The sequence below is a fragment of the Calonectris borealis genome, chromosome 15 (genome assembly GCF_964195595.1).
Source record: "Calonectris borealis chromosome 15, bCalBor7.hap1.2, whole genome shotgun sequence".
Classification (NCBI taxonomy): domain Eukaryota; kingdom Metazoa; phylum Chordata; class Aves; order Procellariiformes; family Procellariidae; genus Calonectris; species Calonectris borealis.
Window position 1 is genome coordinate 14,632,943 of NC_134326.1, and position 18,721 is coordinate 14,651,663.

An 18,721-nucleotide genomic window follows, 5' to 3' on the forward strand; every position below is an offset into this window, starting at 1 on the left:
GAGCTGCACTGTGACCCGATGTGGATCCTGCTCGTACCCACTCGGGGTGACGGGCCCCAGTACGGGGAGGGCACCCCATGGGCATGGGAGCCTGGCAAACCTGGCTCTACCTTGGGTGGATGGAGCAAAGCCCAGCAAGGGCTCAGCCTCGCTGCCCAGGGCTGGGGCCCTGCACACCCCCTCAGCTGGGGTTGGGGGGCAGCATGTCTGCCTGAGGGCTGGGGGAGCAAGGAAGCAGCTGCAGCACCCAGCCAGGCACCCTGGACCCTGGTCCCTTGGGGACTATCCCCGTGCTGCACATGGCTGCTGGGGTGACGGGTCTCTAGTCATCCCTGGCTCAGCGACAGTTCTTTCACACAGAGCAGAGGAGCTCAGCAGTGGTGGCTCCTGTCCCCAGCAACTTGTGGTGGGGGTCCTGCCCCCCACCCACTACCCTTGTCTGTCCCGGGGCTGCTCCTGCCCTGCCCTGCTCCTGCCCTGCCCTGCCCTGCCCTGCCTGTCCTTGGGAACCCCCAAGGTTCAGGGGGGCCACGGGAGCAGCCACGGGGCTGCGGGGTGGGGGACCTGGGAGGTTAGGGTCACCCCGGCACAGGGACCATTCACCCGCACCAGCGAGGAAAACCCCAGGGCTGCCGCTGCAGGCAGATGTGGGCAGCCCTGCCTGCCTGCCAGCACTGAGCTGCGGGCACGGTGCTGCCGGTGCTGCCGGCGCAAGCCGGGCTGAGCCCCGCCGGCTGCCCCGGTTTTCCACCGCTCCATCCCCAGCGGTTTCAAGCCCCGCAAGCCGCTTCCTGGGGGAAAGGCCCCCACCGGCAAACCCTCCGGGCAGGATGCTCTCCTCTCCTCTCCTCTCCTCCTCTGCTTCCTTCCTCTCCCCCGGCCGGGCCAGCCCTCCCCCTGCCCGCCGCAGCTCCTTAACCCTTTCGCCCACGCTCCCGGCCATGCGCCAGCCCCACGGCCACAGCTCCCAGCCGCCCCCCCCGGCCCTTTGTGCAGGGCCCCGGCGCTGCTCCCCGGGAGCCGCGCTCCCCACGGCCCCCCCCCCGACCCCCCTGCCGTCCCCCCGCGCCCCAGCAGTACCCAAGTATCTGCCGGGGGTTGGACAGCCACTGCCGGGGGCCGCTCACAGCCTGCCCACGGCTCCCGTGGGACCCGGGTGGGCCACAACTCCCTCTGCGTTGGGGTCTGGGGCTCCCCGCCGACCGGTAGTGAGCCCCCCACCTCCCCCGGGGAGAGCGAGCGGGAGCCTCCAGCGCGGGGCTGCGCTCCCTGCTGCATCGCTGCGGCAGCGGGGAGCGGCCATGGCAGGAGCCGGGACTGTGCACCAGGGGCCGTGCATCGGGCGACAGGGAGCGGGGGGACAGGGCTGCTCCCACGGGGGGACCGTGCTGGGCTGTGCACAGGGACCGGGTCCTCCAGAGGGAGCCCGCAGTGCGGTGCAGCTCCGTGGCCACCAGCCTGACCGGCTCCGGAGGCCCCGGCACGCTCTGGGAAGCTGGGCTGGGCCCGGGGGGTGAGCCCAGCCATGGGGTGGGGGGCTCGCAGGCGAAGCCCGGCAGCAGGGAGGCCTCCCCGAGAGGCTGCCGGCCACCCCTGCTCCCCGCCAAAGCCCGCAGACAAAGCCCTGCGTGGCGGCGGCAGGGCCAGCCCATGCTGCCCGCTGTGCCGCACATCCGGGCGGGAGTGTGGCGGCGGCCGAGGTGCCATTTGCCTGCTCCTCTGCCGGAAGAGAGGGGCCGGGGAAGGGCCCTTCCTGCAGACGCTGGCCGCGGCACGGGGAGAGGTGACACAGCAGATGGGGAGTGCATCTGAGGGCATCCTGCCACCCCCGCCCCGCTCCTTCCTACACCAGTAACCACACGGCTGCGGGGAGCACCGAAGGGATCACCGCAGGGCCCATTGGGGAGGGCTCCTCCGGTGCCCTGGCACCACTGGCAGGGATGTGCTGGGGGGGCAGTGGGACACACATGGGGGTGCCCTGAGCCACCTGGGCACTGCTGCCCAGTGGTACAGCCCCTGCCCACCAGAGTCCCGTGGGGCTGTGCTGTGCTGCATGCCCACAAGCAGGGGGCTCAGCCCCTGGCAGGTGGCACCCAGCAGGGACCAGGCTGGGACATGCCCTGCCAGCAGCGCTGCCTCTCCCAGCCCAGCCAGCATAAGGGGGCAAATCAGCAGAGCTGGTGACAGTTGGGGGCCAGGTTGGGGCCGGTCCTAAACTCCTCCCCAAGTCAGCCCTCGCTCGCTGGCTCTCAGGCGCCAGGCTATGGGGAGACACGGGGCGCTCCCACCCTGCACAGGGCCTTGCCCGCCCCCGGGGATTATAAATAAACAATTAGCTTTATTTTGGGAACGTGGCGGAAACGTGTGTGGCAGGTTGCTCCAAAGAGAAAGGAGGAAAGTTGGCTGCTGGGCCCCCGCCCGGGTGTGCCGGGGTGCGGCCGCTGCAGCCAGAGTTGATCCCTGGGTTGACTGGCTATGCCGGAGCTATTTCCCTGTTTGGGGAGAAACAGAGGGACCCCAGCCATGCTGGGTGCTGCCCCATCTCTGCGCGGGCGGGGAGGACTGTGGGAACGCTATGCCTCGGTGCCGAGTTCGTGCAGCACTGGGCACAGCGCAGTCCCAGCTCCCACATGTCGCCGCAGCACGCGGGCACCAGGCGAGATGGCCCGCGGTGGGTTGGGTGCCGCTGGCCGAGTCTGTGGCTGGGACCTCGGCAGTACAAACATGTCACAAGCAAAACCTCCGACCATGGCGCTTCCTGCCAAGTCACCCCACCCTCCGTGGGTGTGCTGGAGTGGCGTGAGACTGAACATGGCAGTCTCTCCATGGTGGCAGCGATCAGTGGGGGCACAATGGGTCAGGGACCTTGATGCTCTGGGGGAATGGTTGCCCTGTTGCCAGCTGCAGGCAGGGAAGGAGGGAGCGCCCAGGCAGGGCCAAAACGGCAGCGGGGGAAGCCGGGAGCCCTCAGAGGATCTGCCAGGCAGGGAGGAGGCAGGGCTGCCCGCAGGTGGGATCCCACCGCCCTGCCGAGGTGCCAACCCGCAGCCGTTCCAGGACGGCGTTTTTGGCGGGGGAAGGCTGCACACCGGCAGGGCATCGAGGGCTGGGCAGCGGGCGCTGCATGCCTGAGTGTGCAGAGAGGCTGCTCCGGGGCCCCTGCCCGGTGAAAGGGAGCGCGGTGCCAGCACGGCCGGGGGCTCCCGCACGGCCGGGCCGGGGCGGCGGGGGGGGAAACAAAGGGCAGCGGCGGGCGGGGAGAGCGGGTCCTCCGGGCAGCGCCGCGCCGAGCCCAGCCGAGCCCCGCGGCGGCACCCAGCTCCCCGCCCGGCACCCCGGGGGGCGGCCGGGCCCTGCCCCCCGCGCGGCCCGGGCAGCACCGCCCCGGTGCCACATCCCTGCGCTGCCCCGGCCGCTGCCCCCCGCCCGGCCGCCCCCGCCCCGTGCCTGCCCAGCCGTGCCGGTGCGGCGGCGGCGTGGCGCGGCGCCCGGACCCGCGCGGCTGGCGGCGGAGACCCCGGCCCCCATCTGGAGGTAGCGACGGAGCCGCCGTCCGCCGCGGGGCCGCCGGCCGGCCGAGCGGGGGGGTGGCGGGGCGCCGATGGCGGCCCGGCCCGGCGGAGCGGGCGGGCGCGGGGCCGGCTGCGCGCCGCTCGGCGGCGGGAGGGCGGGCGGGAGCGCGGCGCTCGCTGTCCGGGAGCGGCGGAGCCCGGCGAGGACAGCCAGGCCGCGGGCACCCGGGCGCCGCTCCCCGGCGGGCGAGGCTCGGCGAGGCTCGGCACGGCACAGCGGGCCCCGCGGAGGGCGACGGCCCGGCCCGCCGGTGCGCGGGGAGGGCGGCGGGGGAGCGCGGCCGGGGCGCCGGGCCCGGCCCGCGGGGCGCGGCGGACAATGGCAGGGGGTAACCCGAGCCCGGCGGGGGCGGGCGGCGGCCCGCGACCCCCGCTCCGCTGGCTGCCCGCTGGGACCGGGGCTGGGACCGGGGCCGGGGGCCGAGGCCGAGGCCGAGGCGGGGCGGGCGGCCCGCGCCGCCGGGCAGGAGCCGCCGCCCGCCGGGTGCCCCGCCGGGGCGCAGGGCCCGGCCGACTCCATTTTGTTGGCGCCCGTTCCGCCGCCGCTCGCAGGCCCGCGGCCTGCCCGCCGGCCCCGCGGCCGACGAGGCGGAGGGGGGGGGTGGCAGCCGGCCGGGGCGCCAGGGCCCGCAGGTGAGGTGCGGCCGGGCCGCCCCGTCCCGTCCCGTCCCGCCCCGTCCCGGCGGGGCCGCCCGGTGCCCCCCGCCGCCGCCTAAGATGGAGGTGGGGGCGGCGGGCCCGAGGGCGCGGGGCCGGGCGGGCCGGGCCGCCATGTGCGCGGGGCTGGGCCGGGCCGGGCCGGTCGGGCCGGGCCGGGCCGCAGGCGGGGAGCGGGGCCGCGGCGGGGCAGGCCGGGCCGCGGGGCGGCCGCTGGCGGCGGGGCACGCCGGGGGGGGGCAGCACTGAGCGCCCCCTCCCCTCCCCCACCCCCCCGGGCGGGCGGCGCGCGGGGGGGGGAGGGGGGCGCCCGCCGAGCGGTGGGGGGTGAGGGGGGGCCCGCGCGGGCGCGCGCTGATTGGCCGCCGCCGAACCCCAAGAGCGGGCGCGGGGGGCGCGCGCGCAGGCGCGGGGCGCGCGCCGGCGGGATGGCGGCGGCGGCGGGCGCGCGCATGCGGGGGAGGGAGGAGGGAGGCGGCGGAGGAGCGCTGGCGGGGCCTGGCCGGGCCGGGTCGGCGCGTCTCCTTCTCGGCCCGCACCGGGGGCAGGCGGCGAGCCGGCCGCGGCGGCCGCAGGTGAGCGGCGCCCCGCGGGGCGGCGGCGCCCGGCGAGGCGGGCGGCCCGAGGCCAGGCGGGCCGTGCCGGGCCGGGCGGCGGGGCCGCGGCCTGGGCCTAGCGCGGCGGCGACGGCGGCGTCGGCCCGCGCGGGGCCGGCGGAGCGGAGCGGGCCCCCGGGCGCGGCTGCCATTTTGCGGCGGCGGCGGCTGGGCTGACCCCATTGTGCTGTGCCCGCAGGTGGATGCCCGCGGCCCGGCATGGAGCAGGCCTGCGAAGTGAGCCGCCGCAGCTGCCTCGTCCCCTTCGGCACCTCGCTGGCGGCCGCCGAGGCCAAGGGCGGCCCCTTCGGCGAGGGCCGCGGCCCCGAGCCGCCCGCCATGCAGCTGGCCGCCGCCAAGCCCGTCTACGGCCAGGACCCCTCGTCCTGCTACATCCCGCTGCGCCGGCTGCAGGACCTGGCCTCCATGATCAACGCCGAGTACCTCGGCGGCGCCGCCGACGGCGCTGAGGCCCTGCCCGACCCCGGCTCGCCGCCCCCCCGTCTCCCCGCGGCGCAGGACCCGGCGGCCGGCGCCGACGGACCCGGCCCGGCGGCCGACGCACCCCGCGGGGCCCTGGCCTTCCCCCTGCTCCTGCGGGACGGCGGAGAGGAGGCGGCGGAGGAGGAGGGCGCCGAGACGCCGGAGGAGGAGGAGGAGGACGACGACGACGACGACGACGAGGAGGAGGAGGAGGAGGAGGCGGCGGACGGGGAGGAGGAGGCGGCCGAGGCCGGCTCGCGGGAGCGAAGCCGCGGCCGCCCCGGGCCGCAGCAGGGCCCCGCCAGCCCGCTACCTCCCCGCTTGCAGCTGGCCGAGCCGGTGCCGACGACGGTGCCGGACGGCGGCCCCGGGGAGAAGCCGAAGCCTCCCGCCACCGCCGCGGCGGCGGCCCTGCAGCTCGTAAGCACCGGCGGGGTGCGGGCGGGGGGGCGCCGGGCGGGGGGCCGCGGCCGCTGCCATTTTGCGGCGGAGGCCGGCGAGGCGCGGTGCGGCCGGGCCGGGCGCCCTCGCAGCCGGCACCCTCGAGGGCGGGCAGCCATCTTGCCGAAGGGACCCTGCCGAGGCGCGGGGGGAGGCCGCCGGCCTCGGGGGCGCGCTGCGGCCGCCCCTGGCCCGCTGCTCGGGGCTGTCTGCTGGCGGTCGCCGGCCAGCCCGGGCTGTCACCGGGCTCTGCCGCGCACCTGTGCCCCGGCGTGTCCAGCCGCGCTCCCCCCGCGCCGCCTTCTCCCCTCGGGCGTGAGAGGCACCGTCCCTCCGCCCGAGAACAGCGGATCGCCACCAAGTTGCGGTGGAGTTTTTCCCCGTTACAAGATTTTTTTTTTTGGGGCGCACTGGAGATACTCAAGGGTGGGAGGAGAGCTTTCCCCTCTCCTGCCGGCTCCGGCTTTACCGCTGTCAGACGGCTCTCTTTGTCTGGCCTGGCTTCAGGTACCCAAGCTGTGAGACTTTGGCGATGGCCAGGGAGGGGCTGTGCCATGACCTCACGGGCAGGAAACCTTGCGCGTTTTTCAGGCTGACTTTTTTTTTTTCTTTCTAATTTCTCTCTACACTCACAAATTCCTTTAGTTTGTTTTCTAATACGCTTAATAAGAAGCAAAACTGATTGAACTTTAGAGTTCTGAAAGGAGTTAGGTGCATGCAACTTTTCTGTTCGATGCCTTTTGAATGCAAGTATAATTTTTGCGTTCTTTTCAGGGTGATTTTCTAATTTGCAGATATGTATGTATATTTCCTGCAGTTCTTCAGTAATTTTTTGGTGTATTTCTTAAATTTGTTTTTGTAAACTTAAGGTTCCTTGCTGGAGGATGCTCTGGGTTTTAAGTATTACTTGATGCAGGGTGTGAAAATGAACTCATGTGACAGCACTGACACCAAAACCATCTTACTCTCTTTAATTTCAGTGTAGCCACTGATGCTGGACAGATGCTACTGGTGCATGCAGCATTTCAGGAGAAGTCCTTGCTTTCATCTGTGTTCATTTGGGAACCTGCAGTGTTCCTGCTGTGTGCACTGGGAGGTGGGGGAGCACTTGTCACAGAGTGCCCACAGAAGGGGTGATTTCAGGAAGATACTGACAGCGGCTTAATTTGTTTGTGGCACGGTTAGGCTCGGCTCTGGGTTGTGGATCCTCTTGAGTGTTCCTTGGGAAGAATCCATCTCGTTATGGAGATTCAGTCTTCAGTTTTTGCGGGTAGGAGACTGCTGTCCGTCTGAGGTTTGTGCATATACTTAGCTTTGTTTTGCAGAGCAAAGCAGGGATCTCTCAGCAGACATGTGCTCAGTGATGCGGTTGTGGGAGGGTCTCACTTTGTAAACAGAAGCTAGCAGAGGTACTTTCACAACACTTGCCTCTGCTATCAGTGGCTTTACGATGTGCTCCACAGAACTGCAGCTTGTACGGTGACAAAACTGTCTTAGTGATTGAGCTTGTTATTTGAATATGCAACGAGGTGTTGACTTTTCAGTAAAACTGCCTTCCTGTCTGCTATAGTATGACGTTAGCCTTGCTGAATTGTTCTGGTGACTTAAAACCATAGCTGCGTTCAGAAAAAAGATGCAAAGAAGAAAAGCATTTTTTAGGGAGCCTGGGATCCTTCTCTCCTCGAGTCTTGCATTTTTCCTTTAGTAAGTAAATGCAGATTGTCTGAGTGGTCCTTCTTTTTAGCTCTGCTGCTTGTGGGATGGGAAGAGAGAGGGATTTTTCTCTGTGCCAAGTTACCAATGAGACAGTTAAAATCGTTTAATTGTTGAACATGACATAGGTAGCTAGAAATACCCAGGCTTGCTCCTCAGATCATGTATTCATATAGGCATTTAATTCCGGTCTCATTTGTATTTGGGTAACTGGTATCAACTTTTTTTGAGAGGCTGCTAAAACGTAAAACAAAAAAACACCCTAAAACAACAACTACAAACCCCTGGGAGTTCTGCAGTGCTATTTTTAGGGTGGCTTGTCATAGCTGGGCTGCTCTTTCAGATAATCACTTTTACCCAGCCTGATGATGGGGCTCCTCCACCTTACAGCGAGACTTTCTCAGAGCTTTTATTCTTGAAGCTCATGGCTTTGAGTATGCCCACTGCTGCTCAAACTTCCTGTTTCGCCAAGAGGAAGATGTGCATGTATCTCGGACCGCTGTGTCTGCCCCTTGCAAGTTTTGAATTTTTCACTAGAGCATTGTGAACTTGCTTTGAAAAGGCTGATTTACAAAATGTCAAGAGTGCTTCCAGCAGAAGGGCCAGCATTTGGTTTAGTCTTTAGTGGGATGCAAAGTCCAGCATTTAAGTAATGCCTCTGGGTAGGAGGGGTGGTGGCAGGTATTGTTTTGCATGGGGATTTGTTAATAGCCCTGGCATCCGTTGCACTCAAACATTGCCCCAAACAGGGAAGAGATTGCTCAGGTAGCATTCAGTTGTAAAGAGGGATGTGCATATTCTGAAGTGAAGTTATTTTAAGTGTCAAGTTAATCTTAGTTAAGGTTGACTGAAGCTCTCCATGCTCCCAGCAGCTACTGACAGATTTTGTGTTGGAGAGAAGGAAATTACAGCAGTGGTTCTTGGGTCTTGTTTCTGCTCCAGAAGTGACGATGCAGTGACTGCTGGCAGCTGCTGGCTTACTTCCTTGTGCGCATGTTGGGTTATTGCCATTTAAGTTGAAATGTGTGGTCATTTTTTAATTTCGCTATTTGTTCTTTACCATCTTGACGTGAGCTTGTCTGCAGTGCTTTCTTGGCCTTCGCAAGTTGTAGAGGTCCTGGACAGCATCATGTGGAGTTGGAGGGAGAACTGGGCCCGGGCTCCAGCGCTGGGGAGGGCGGGTGCAGCCATGTAAGGTCTGAGCGCGTAGGTTGTGCTTGATACTCGGTTGCTGAGGAATTGGAGCAGGTGGACTCGTTTCTGACAGAACTCTTGTGCTGAAGTTTTGCTTTTTTATGTAACTTTTGGTGCCATATTACTTGGCTTTTGCTTTGCCAGTTTGCTGGTTTTTAATTGCTACCCACAATGTATGTTAAAGTAATTTGGTTTGCAGAGTTGAGCACTCGGAAGCAGAGAGTTCTTGGATTCAAGTACGTCTGTGCCTCTCTCGGTGCGCGTACGTTATGCAGTGTATGATCCTGGGTTACGCGTTCACGAGCTGTTTTTTCCGCAGGACCCTGATGGCTTCAGGCTGCAGGATGTGCAGAGCTCACGTGAGGCACTTGCTCAATGTTGCTTTTCATTCTTCTCATACTATTTCCATGCTGTAGGAGTGTGATGTTCGGGTAACGGCAGTGAGGAAATGAGGTACAGGGAAATCCAGAGCCAGATCTTTCATCGCTAAGGATGGCTGCTTCCAGTGGCTGGATCTAAGGAATGAGTAGGGCATGTGTGTAGGGCTCCTGGAAGGTCTTTGCTGTAGCAGAACCACACCATACGCAATGTGTTAGAAGTACTGAAGGCTGGCCAAGTCCTCTCTTTAAGCCTAGAATTAATCTGTGATGTGCTTCAGAGTTCTGTTGCAACCTGCAGCTGTGGGAGAGTACTCTCGTTATAAAGTATTTCTGTCCCTGTGTGAGAGTTACTCTGGTTCTTTGTTTATTAACTGACATGTTTAGTGCCATTTCTCTCTTCGCTAAAAATAAAATAAAGGAACCAATGCCACGTGATACTGGCTACTCCTGTAAACGTTTCTGAAAGAATCTCCTACTACAGACTGTTGATTTGAGGTGTAACTAACTACTGGTAACGTTATATCCCTGAGATACAATAGGCATGGCAGTGGTTTGTTTGAGCAGGGAACATAAATTTCCTTGGTCAGTTGACATCTTCCTGGTGGGGAGATTAATTTCGTTTGGCCGTCTGTGCTTCCTGCGGGCATGGTCTCCCTCTACGTGCACCTGGTGAGAACAGGCTCTCGGTGTGCTACTGTCCCTGTGTGTCTGATCTTGCACACACCCCTCTCTGCCACTAAGATTTACACTGGAAGACCTTATTTTTTTTCAGAAAAGAGCATGTAGCTGGATCTCGCCTGGCTGTGCAGTCTGCTGGCATCCACTGGGCCCCTGTACTGAAGTGCATTCATGTCTCGAATAGCTCTAAACTTACCCACAAAGGACTTCAGCCATGGTCAGCATCCAGAAGAATGGATATTTCCACGGTTAGGGCACTGTCCTGGGCTGTGTTACTGCTTGACCATATATTTTTGAGGTCGTTAATGACTGTGGTGCTTTCATGATGTGATGGCGTCGCTGCATCGCCTCTTCGTTGTGGTGGTGGTGTGAATGGGTGGGTGTTAAGATGCTGCCACAGCAGGACAGTGTAGCCTAGGTGTGAGGAGCAGCTAGCTTTGAGTGACGGCAGTTTTTTGAACAGTCTGTAGGATCTGGAGCTCTCCTGCACAGCGGATTGGATCCTGGAAGTGTTTATTCTAGCGCTTGGCTGTGATTGCTCTTATTCTCCTTGTTTCATTTGTATTTGTCTCTAACATCATATTGCTGAAAATATCTGTTTCTGATGTTACAGAAAATAACGTGGTTTCTCTAGTAAATATGGATGTTCTGGCTGCCTGTTGTGCGGTGTGAAATTTGAATGATAGATGCCTCTGCCGTTCATATGGGGCCGTGCAGCTCTCTGAAGCTGAACATGTCTGTGTGCAAATAGCAAAACCAGAGGTATTTTCTTGCAGATTGGACAGTCTTGAAGGTGAGGTTTTGCTGAATATAATGGCAGAAACCTCTAGGTCGTTTCTGCTTTCTATGTTTAAAACTTATTTTTAAAGCTTGGATGAGAGAGACTTTGTTCAAGCGATGTGCTGGTTAACATACTGTCCTCAGTCATAAATACTTCAAGTCTCTAGTGAAGATTGTTGCCAGAGGAGCGTAGACTTCACTCAGCTATTCAGCAGTGAGGTTCTGCTCTGTACAGTGTGGCATACTTAGTACATCGCCTGCTACGGTTACAGGCAAGAACGGCCAACAGTAGTAACAAAATCGGCTTTTGCAGTTGCTTTTTTAGGATGCGTGCTGCCTCTCAAGGCTGGCTACCTCTGCTAACTGTCTTTGTATTTACTTGCTGGTGATTTCTTTTCCAAAAGTGCATCTCCCAGAATTTGAACCTTTTTTTCTAACAAGCCTTACATTGTTGAGGGTACAATGATTCTAGTTCTGCTGTTACAGCTTCTTCTAAGTCTAAGCCCGTGCTAAAATCGGTGGTAGTGGCTCAGTTTGATGCTGTAGCAGTAGTGTTTGATTTCATGCAAACCATAAATATGTTGCCCTGAAGTCATGGATTTGTTGATTGCCTTTTCTAGTATAGCAGCTTCTCGCTGCACCTCATTGCACCCCGTTCCCAGAAACTGTGTGATGTGTAACAATTATTAGTTTGTTGGTTTTTTTTTTTTTAATTTTCCCATGTTAACTGAACAAATCTGTAGCTCACTGAAGAGATGTCAACTCTGAATATGATTAACAAGCTACTTGAGCTCCAAGAAAAAAAAGTGGTATTTTCTGAGTTACAGTTGAGACAGTATTTCTTAAAAAGACATTAACTCAAAAATCAGTATTATGGGTGATGATCAAGTTTCAGTCTGGTTGCTTAGAATATACTTCTGTTTTTCTTGCCTGTGACTGACAGCTTCTTGTATGTAGTAATTTTGATTTTTTTCAGTTATTTGCTCTGGCATTTAGAAAGGCACAGGGAATAGAAACACCTGAAGAAAGAAACTCAATCCTAGCAGGCGGGGGGAGGGCTTGTCCTGGGAGGTTAAAAAAAAAAAGTCAAGTTAATGCCATTTTTAATACCAAAAAAATATGACCTATGTTTTGTTCTGTCTGCACAGAGCCATCTGTGCTGCGCAATGCAGTCTTCGCTCAGTAAAATGGGAGTTAAATCCTTTATGGTGGTTAAGGCATTGCCAGGATTTCCAAGTTAATGGGTGGAAAAGGTCTGTAAAAGAGTCTGCTTTGAATTAGAGCAGCAGTTTTCAACCTCCATTGATTTGCGGACCCCTAAACACTTCCCAGGTGCAGACTCTTGTCTAGTGAATTTAGACCTATCAACAATAGCCTTGCTTGCTTTCATATAATTTCATGGCATCAGTATTTTTTCTGTGGCTGTGAGTTTGCAGACTGCTGAGTTACAGAACACGTTGCAAATGTTAGTTGCGATGTCTGACCTGTGTGAATTTTGTGTTGAGTCAAATGTAATGTTGCATTTGTGCTGTGGTCGCTGCTGGAGCAGGCAGGGCTGCTGTCCCCTGCCTGACTTGCTGCTGTCGTGTGTTGCAAGAATACTTGATAAAAATTGCAGTTTGCTTTGCTGAAATAGTTACTGGAAGTTTAAGTGTTACTTTCGGGTGTGTTGGCGTGAGTGCAGTGTTACCGGTTAAGGTCAAGCTGGTGTTGGAAACTGCAAGGTGTGGTGACATCAAAGAAAAGGTTTGGCGCTAGTGCAGAGGGTTTATGGCTTTTTGGTGTGTTGTGGGACAGGACTGTCACTGGTCACCGGCGGTGGGGAGAGCTGCAAAGAGCAGTTCATGGTTTAGCCTGTGGAGGGGTCAGAGTCAGGTGCAGGTGGTGTGTCCTGTGCCTTTTAGGTTTGGAGATGCTTGAGCGTAGTCCTTGCAGTTGTGCCTGGGCATTATAGGGGCCTCCTCGCTAAGTTTGCAAGGTTTGCCGGTGGTGCAGGAACCAGGGTGCTAGCGGGAGTGTTACTGAGGACACGCGCAGGGCATAGGTGTGTGTTTGGGCTCCTTCAGGAACGTCACGCTCCTCCCAGCAGGTAGCTGCAGCAAGGGAGCTGAATGGTAGCACGAGGGAGTTTGGCATGCCGGCAGAGTTGTGGTGCCGTGCAGAGGCAGACTGGAAGGTGGAGGGCTGGTGTCCCACTGGTTCAGTCCCGGGTAGGAGCACGGGCGTCACTTTGGCTGATCTGAGCGGGTGCTCCTGACCCCAGTGCCCAGGAGAGGGGAAGATGCTGCTGTGTGATGGAGGCAGAGGCTGACACCCCTGGCAGGTGCCAGCTGAAGTCCTCTGATCTTGTTAAATTAGAAATCTGTTTCAGTGTGGATACTCACAGTAGCTTTGCAGCAGTGATTAAATGTGCAACAGAGATAAAGATGGACTTGGTGCGCATCCATCTCTCATGTGTCCAAAAGCATTGATGAAGCCAGGAGGGATTTCAGCAGCGTGCTTTGCCTCTATTGAAGGATGGAAAAGCACTCGGTAAAGTTGACATGCTGACTTTCTGTGGTTACCATTAAGATTGCATCAAGATTTATCTCGCCCAGGTCTTTGGAAGAATGGCAAAAAGAAATTGGGAGAAAAGTCCTTGTGTATCATCTCTCTGTCCCAGCACTTGTGAGGGCAGGCTGGGCCTGGCCAGGCACCTTCACTTCTGTCTCTAGCACAGCCTGAGCAGCGGTTTTGTACCAAATTGACCTGCTCAGCTTGTTGCCGGGTCTGGTTGTTGCCTCGGCAGCAACGAAGCTGCACGATCCGCAAACGAATGGCTTGTCTGGCAGCCAGCGCATCCGCCTGCTGTCTCTTTGGGGCTGAGTTGCTGCCGTGGCTCTGTGCGAAGCAGCAGGTCTGCAGGTGGAAGGGGCACTGCTTGTGATGTGTGTGGCATCAGGGAAGGGAGTGGTTCAGGAGTGTTGTCAGTGGCTAAACCACAGGGAAGGGGCAGCACGTTTCCAGTCCTGGAGGCTTCCCCATGTCCCTCTCCCTCCTCTTCCTTGTGGGGTGCAGGTGGGTGGAGTGCTGGCGTGGGGAGCAGCAGGTAGGGTTGCCAAGCAAAGCTTTGTTTGTGTGAGTTCTTGCTCGGGAACTTGTTCTGTGGGTTACATATGGTATTGGACAGCTGCAAATGCTGCTGGAGATGGCACGTTCACACTGCTGTGGTCTTCAGAAAAAAACCCAACAGTTTTATAGGTAATAAAATAGCAATGTAACTTGTATTAACTTTCAGACACTCATCAGAACTAATGCATTGGGGACTCATTTTTCATTTTCAGACATGCAGAATTTGACTTTTGTGTTGAAGTGTTGAGTTGGATAGAGCAATCCAACACAGTGTTGCATACTAACCAAAGGATGGGGAGCCTTTTGGTTTGGTATTTTTTAGGAAAAGGTAAACAGAAAATTCCTTGCACAGTAGTATCTCAGCACACTGGAAACCTCCAGCTTCTTTTTTCAGCTCCTGTAGGGCCTCCGGTGTTGAGCGTGGAGCAAGGTTCTCGCCGTGAGCCCTGCTTGAAACTTCCGTGTTCCTCTTGTTTTGGAGGAGTGTATTAATGACCTTCCCTCCCACTCTTGGTGGAAACATAGAAACCTGCCTGTTGCCTAATGCGAGAAGAGCGAGGAGCAGGGTGATTATCTCTCTTTTAATAGTTCCTCTGCTTGCCCCGATGTTACTTTGTTGTTTGGCTTTCCCAAGGACCCAAGACTTCTTAGTATTCTGGCTAATGTGGCGACTGCCCACAGATCTCTAAATAGCAGCAGTGAAACAAGTCAGATTACTCTTAATTTTAGTTGGCTGTCCTCTCACAGTATGTGCGCGACTATGTTTAGGAAGCTGGATTCACGACATAAAGGTTAGGAAGCCTCTGAAGCGTAAGTTTGCAGGACCTAATGATTGAAGCATGAACCTTCCTCAGGACATGGCTCTAAGTGTGGGTATCAAGAAATAAATAAGCACAAGTTAAGTTTATTGCACTGCTAGTGTTCAAAAATTCTGATGTCATTTTCAGTAGAGATTCAGCAAAAGCAGTTGAAATTTTAAATGCAAATTAAAACTTAATTATATGTGACCAGAACATTTATAATCTTTGTTTGTTTGTTTTGGAAAAATGGTTCGATTGGGCAGGGGGGATTTGCATGCTGAATACTACCTTGTTTTGAGGAGGTTATGGTCTTGCGTAAGTGGCATCTTTGCATTTGGACTAACAAAGTGGGATTGTACCTTCTTCTCCTGGGCGAGTCATAATTTCTGCAGAAGATTAAATTTGCAAGCCCAGGTTAAATGTTTCTTGCTTTTAAAGAAGTCTGTGGAATTAAAGAAAACCCCAAACAACCAACAAGCATGTGTTAGTAGTTGCACATTTAATTCAACCCAAACTCTCAATTTTTAGCTGTTAAGGTTCCAATACGGGACTCACCCTTTGCACTGCATGTACATGTTGTTCTTTAGTACTGCTTCATTCTGGTTACAGCTTAAGCTGTAACGGATACAGTTTACATATATAAATTAGAATAGCCAAGTTTCATTTTGCACAGTTTGAATCTGTTTTTCATTTCATGGATTTAGAAACTCCATTTCTGAAGACAAACATTGCGTTTATCAGATGTCTTGCTTGTGAACAATTCGTTTGATAATATAAAGGAGCACAAAAATAAGGCTGAAAAGGGGGCAGATCTGATGACCTGGTTTCAGTTTGGGTTTTTTTACTAGTTCTCTGACATAGGAAGATAATTTGTTGATACATGTCCTTTGTGAGACTTAGCAAAGTTCTGGTAATGCCTGCGGTTCCTCTTGCTTGAAACAATTAGTGCTGATTAAAAGAGCCAGATTTAAAGAGAACTTGGTTTATCATTTAAAACGTATGCAGATAAGCAAGTGTGAGAGTTTCTCCTCTGTTTCAGGCTCTTGGCAGTGGTTTGAAATCTGCATGTTTGTGCGTCTGTGGATTTCTCTGCACCGGGGATCTGGGTGAGATCGTACCCCTTCTCTCCCACTTCCTGCTCCTACCTTCCTCAAATCCTCAAATGCTGTCAGGTGCATTTCTGGTTATTACGATGCTGAAGTGCCAGAGCTTTCTATCATACTGCTGTTCTATCCAATCCATAAGGAAATTGATCTCCATTAAGAAAGCAGTGAAACAGAGATGCTCTTAGTCAGTTATCTTGGTGTCTGAGGCTTTGGTGTTCTCACATCAGTATGTTCTTTATTTAAAATCTGTACGTTTATCGCTCCTGAACTTGATACGGGTGCTTCAGGATCTATGAATTACCCAATGTAGTGCAATCAGCTCGCTCTATTTTAACGTTTCACGGCAGTTCATTCGTACGTAGCACCCTTTGCATTTGTAGGCTGCCACAGCCTGGAAAAGGGTACTAAAAACTAGCCAAACACAACAAATATCCACAGGCATGTAGATAACAGAAGTGTGGCATGTATCATAGTCTCTGCTATATTTTTTGCTAGTGAATATTTAATTAGTGAGTATTTAACAATTCTGTGTGATAATGGTCCCAGATAAGACTTAGTATGCTTTTTCAGACACAAATGTAGGTCAGATGCCTGTTTGCTTTTCACTGCAGTCCTGAAGCCGAAGGAAGACTGGAGCGGTGGGGGGACAAAGAGCATGTCCCCTGGTCCCCAGCAGCGCAGGCTGCCTGTGGGTTTCCAGCAGGCTTCTCTGACTTCTGTGTTTGACTTGAAGCTTGCCACAAAGTTAAGGGCCAGTGTGATGATACTTCTGGCGAGGGAGGTGATGGTTTCAGCAGATACGCCGTGCAGGTCTTGTGGTTTGGGTGGGTTTTCTTAAATATTTACTCAGTTGGGCTTACCCCTTTCCCTGTGCAGGGGTTTATTCCTGTAAGTTTTCTTATAGCGGAGCACAGAGGGCTGCTGCTCTGCCTGCACGAGCGCAGGCTCAGCGTCGCAGCCGCTCTCTGTAAAGGCTTAAAGCTCTGTATGGAGGAAAGTTTGATTGATGACCTCTTTTGCTTGGCTTCAAATACTTCTTAAGCTATGAAGTAGATATAATTTAATTTTCTTTGCATTTTATGTTTTTTCGACCAATTTGGTTTTGATTTCAGAAAAGCTTCTTTAAAACAAGAATCTTTGCTAATGAGAATTTATTTTTTGGCTTTCATCACAAGCAGTTATTAATTTTGGTTCTTGACTTTGCTTCAGTGTTGTTCTTAATCTCATCTCCCCTTTATCTTTCCATGCAACGTTTACAAGCAAAGATTATTTCCCAATTCCTGTCGTCTTTGCTTCTATCTGTGTTCATTCATTTCTGAGTGCATGAGTGTTGGAGCTGAGTGAAATAATGAACGGTGGATCACTTAGACTTCTTTCTACGCTCCCATCCTTGAGAGCAGGACAGTGGTAGGAGTTGTACTTTTAACTATCTCTGACTGTCAGCAGCAGTCACTGTACAAGAGTTGCAGCCATCGTTGCTTCGTTTCTATGGCCGGAGTTAAAGGATCTGGAACCCCTGTGATAGGAGCTGTATGGACTCAGGACAGAAAGATAAGCCAGAGCTCAGAGGGTTGAGGTTGAAGCTGCTCTGCTTTGTCTTAAATGGTAAGTTAACACAATGAGGTTGAACTTTAGCTGGAAGGAGACACCGTCTCATGAAAACTTTTGGCATAACTTTAGCAATGTCCTTCCAGGGTAGTTCTGGGAGTGCTTTTAATAGAGAGAATTTCCCCCAGTTGCTGCTGCTCCTTTGCGAGGGCAGAGGGTCAGTAACCTGTTGTGTGATGGTGAAATGGCAGGAGTTGGGAGTGTCATGTCCTAGGCATGGCATACCTGTGACACCAATCGTGTGGTTGGTTGTGCTAGTGGATACTACTTCAAGCAGACTGTTTGGCCCAGGCCAAATGTCATCTCTGCCTCAAGTTTGCTTTGTTAGATCCCCCCCTGCCCCCGCCCCCGGTACAAAGAGCTGTTGATCTTCAGCCAGTTCAGCCATATCTGGGGGTGGGTTGGTGGCTCATAGAAATTAATGAAGTCCTTGTCATCTCATCCTGTTCAGGAAAAAACTAATGATCATTGAACTTTAAGGAAAAAAAGGTGGTGGCGGGGAAGACAGTGGACTGACCTTCATCAGGCTTCCAGTTCTAACTAGTAAGAAGTAGGTATTGGGAACAGCTTCTTTGCAGTCCTGGGGGTTGATGGGCTGCAGGGAGAAACACGAGAGTTGCTGCCCCAGGAATGAGAAGGTTTGAAGAGAGCACTGGAAGCTTATGGGGCAGAGTTGTTGCTGCCTTCTGCCCCTGGCGCTGAGGTACGCGCTGGCTGGTGTGCGGGGTGTGACTTACCTGGCAGCTACTAATGTGGTGAGATCCGCTCACGAGATATCCTGTGCTCCTGCTGCAGGGCCCTGGGCAGGTATCTGCTGCGCTTCTGCCCACATGCTCAGCGGAAAAGGCTATTAGTATCATTGTTTATACTGTATTGTTTAATTATCATTTGGATGTGCCTCCTCATTTTATTTTCTTCCTTGGCTTTGATTCTGTCCACTTCTTGCCTGAAACAGGCTCGGCAGGATCTTCCTCCAATATTCTTGGGAGTTAGTGGCTTCCTTCTTTCTTTTCTCCATCCTTCTCACACGCAATCTCTTTTGCTGCCCCAGCCTTTCTCCAAAAGCATGTTCTTGTCCCTAGCTTCATTGAATGATGTCATGTTAATAATTAAGTCAGGAATAAACTATAATAAACTACTTTGGCCAAGCATTTCCATGGTGGCTTTCCAAAGCAGGTCTGAATTTGAAGTCTGCATGGCAACAACGGCTGCAGCTCAGTGCTTGGACTCTGGACAGCTGGGCTTTTTGGTACGATATTGAAAATCTTGGCACATAACAATATATATCTGCCCCTTTGCGTGCAGTTTGGTCTTACCGTGGCTCTGCCAAGATGTTGCATCCCCAGTCACGCTGCTGGGGCACATGGGGTGTCTGCAGCCGTGCCGCGCCACGCTGGAGATGATGGTACTGCTCTGGTTGTTACACAGAGATGACCAGTGCTGCAGGAAAGGTGCACCCCGTGGCCTTCAGCATATGTGTGTCTTTGTGGACTTGTGCTTTGTGCCACTTCTTCCAGCAAGATTAATGGATTGAACAGCAGCCTCAAGTGATGTAGCCAAGAGTGGTTACTGGACAAGCGTTATGTTTGTCACTTTTTAATG

At 55.5% G+C, this 18,721-nt stretch overlaps 1 protein-coding gene across 2 annotated transcripts in view; it reads left to right on the forward strand.

Moving 5' to 3' along the window:
- The first annotated feature begins 4,699 nt into the window (after positions 1 to 4,699).
- Positions 4,700 to 18,721, forward strand: part of NSD1 (nuclear receptor binding SET domain protein 1) — a 66,119-nt gene continuing 52,097 nt past the window's right edge. For both annotated transcript variants that reach the window (XM_075164347.1, XM_075164348.1), the window contains exons 1-2: positions 4,700 to 4,804; positions 5,025 to 5,728. In XM_075164347.1, the coding sequence (XP_075020448.1) occupies positions 5,045 to 5,728 (684 nt within the window). In that variant the 5' untranslated portion in view covers positions 4,700 to 4,804; positions 5,025 to 5,044. The remainder of the gene's footprint in view (positions 4,805 to 5,024; positions 5,729 to 18,721) is intronic.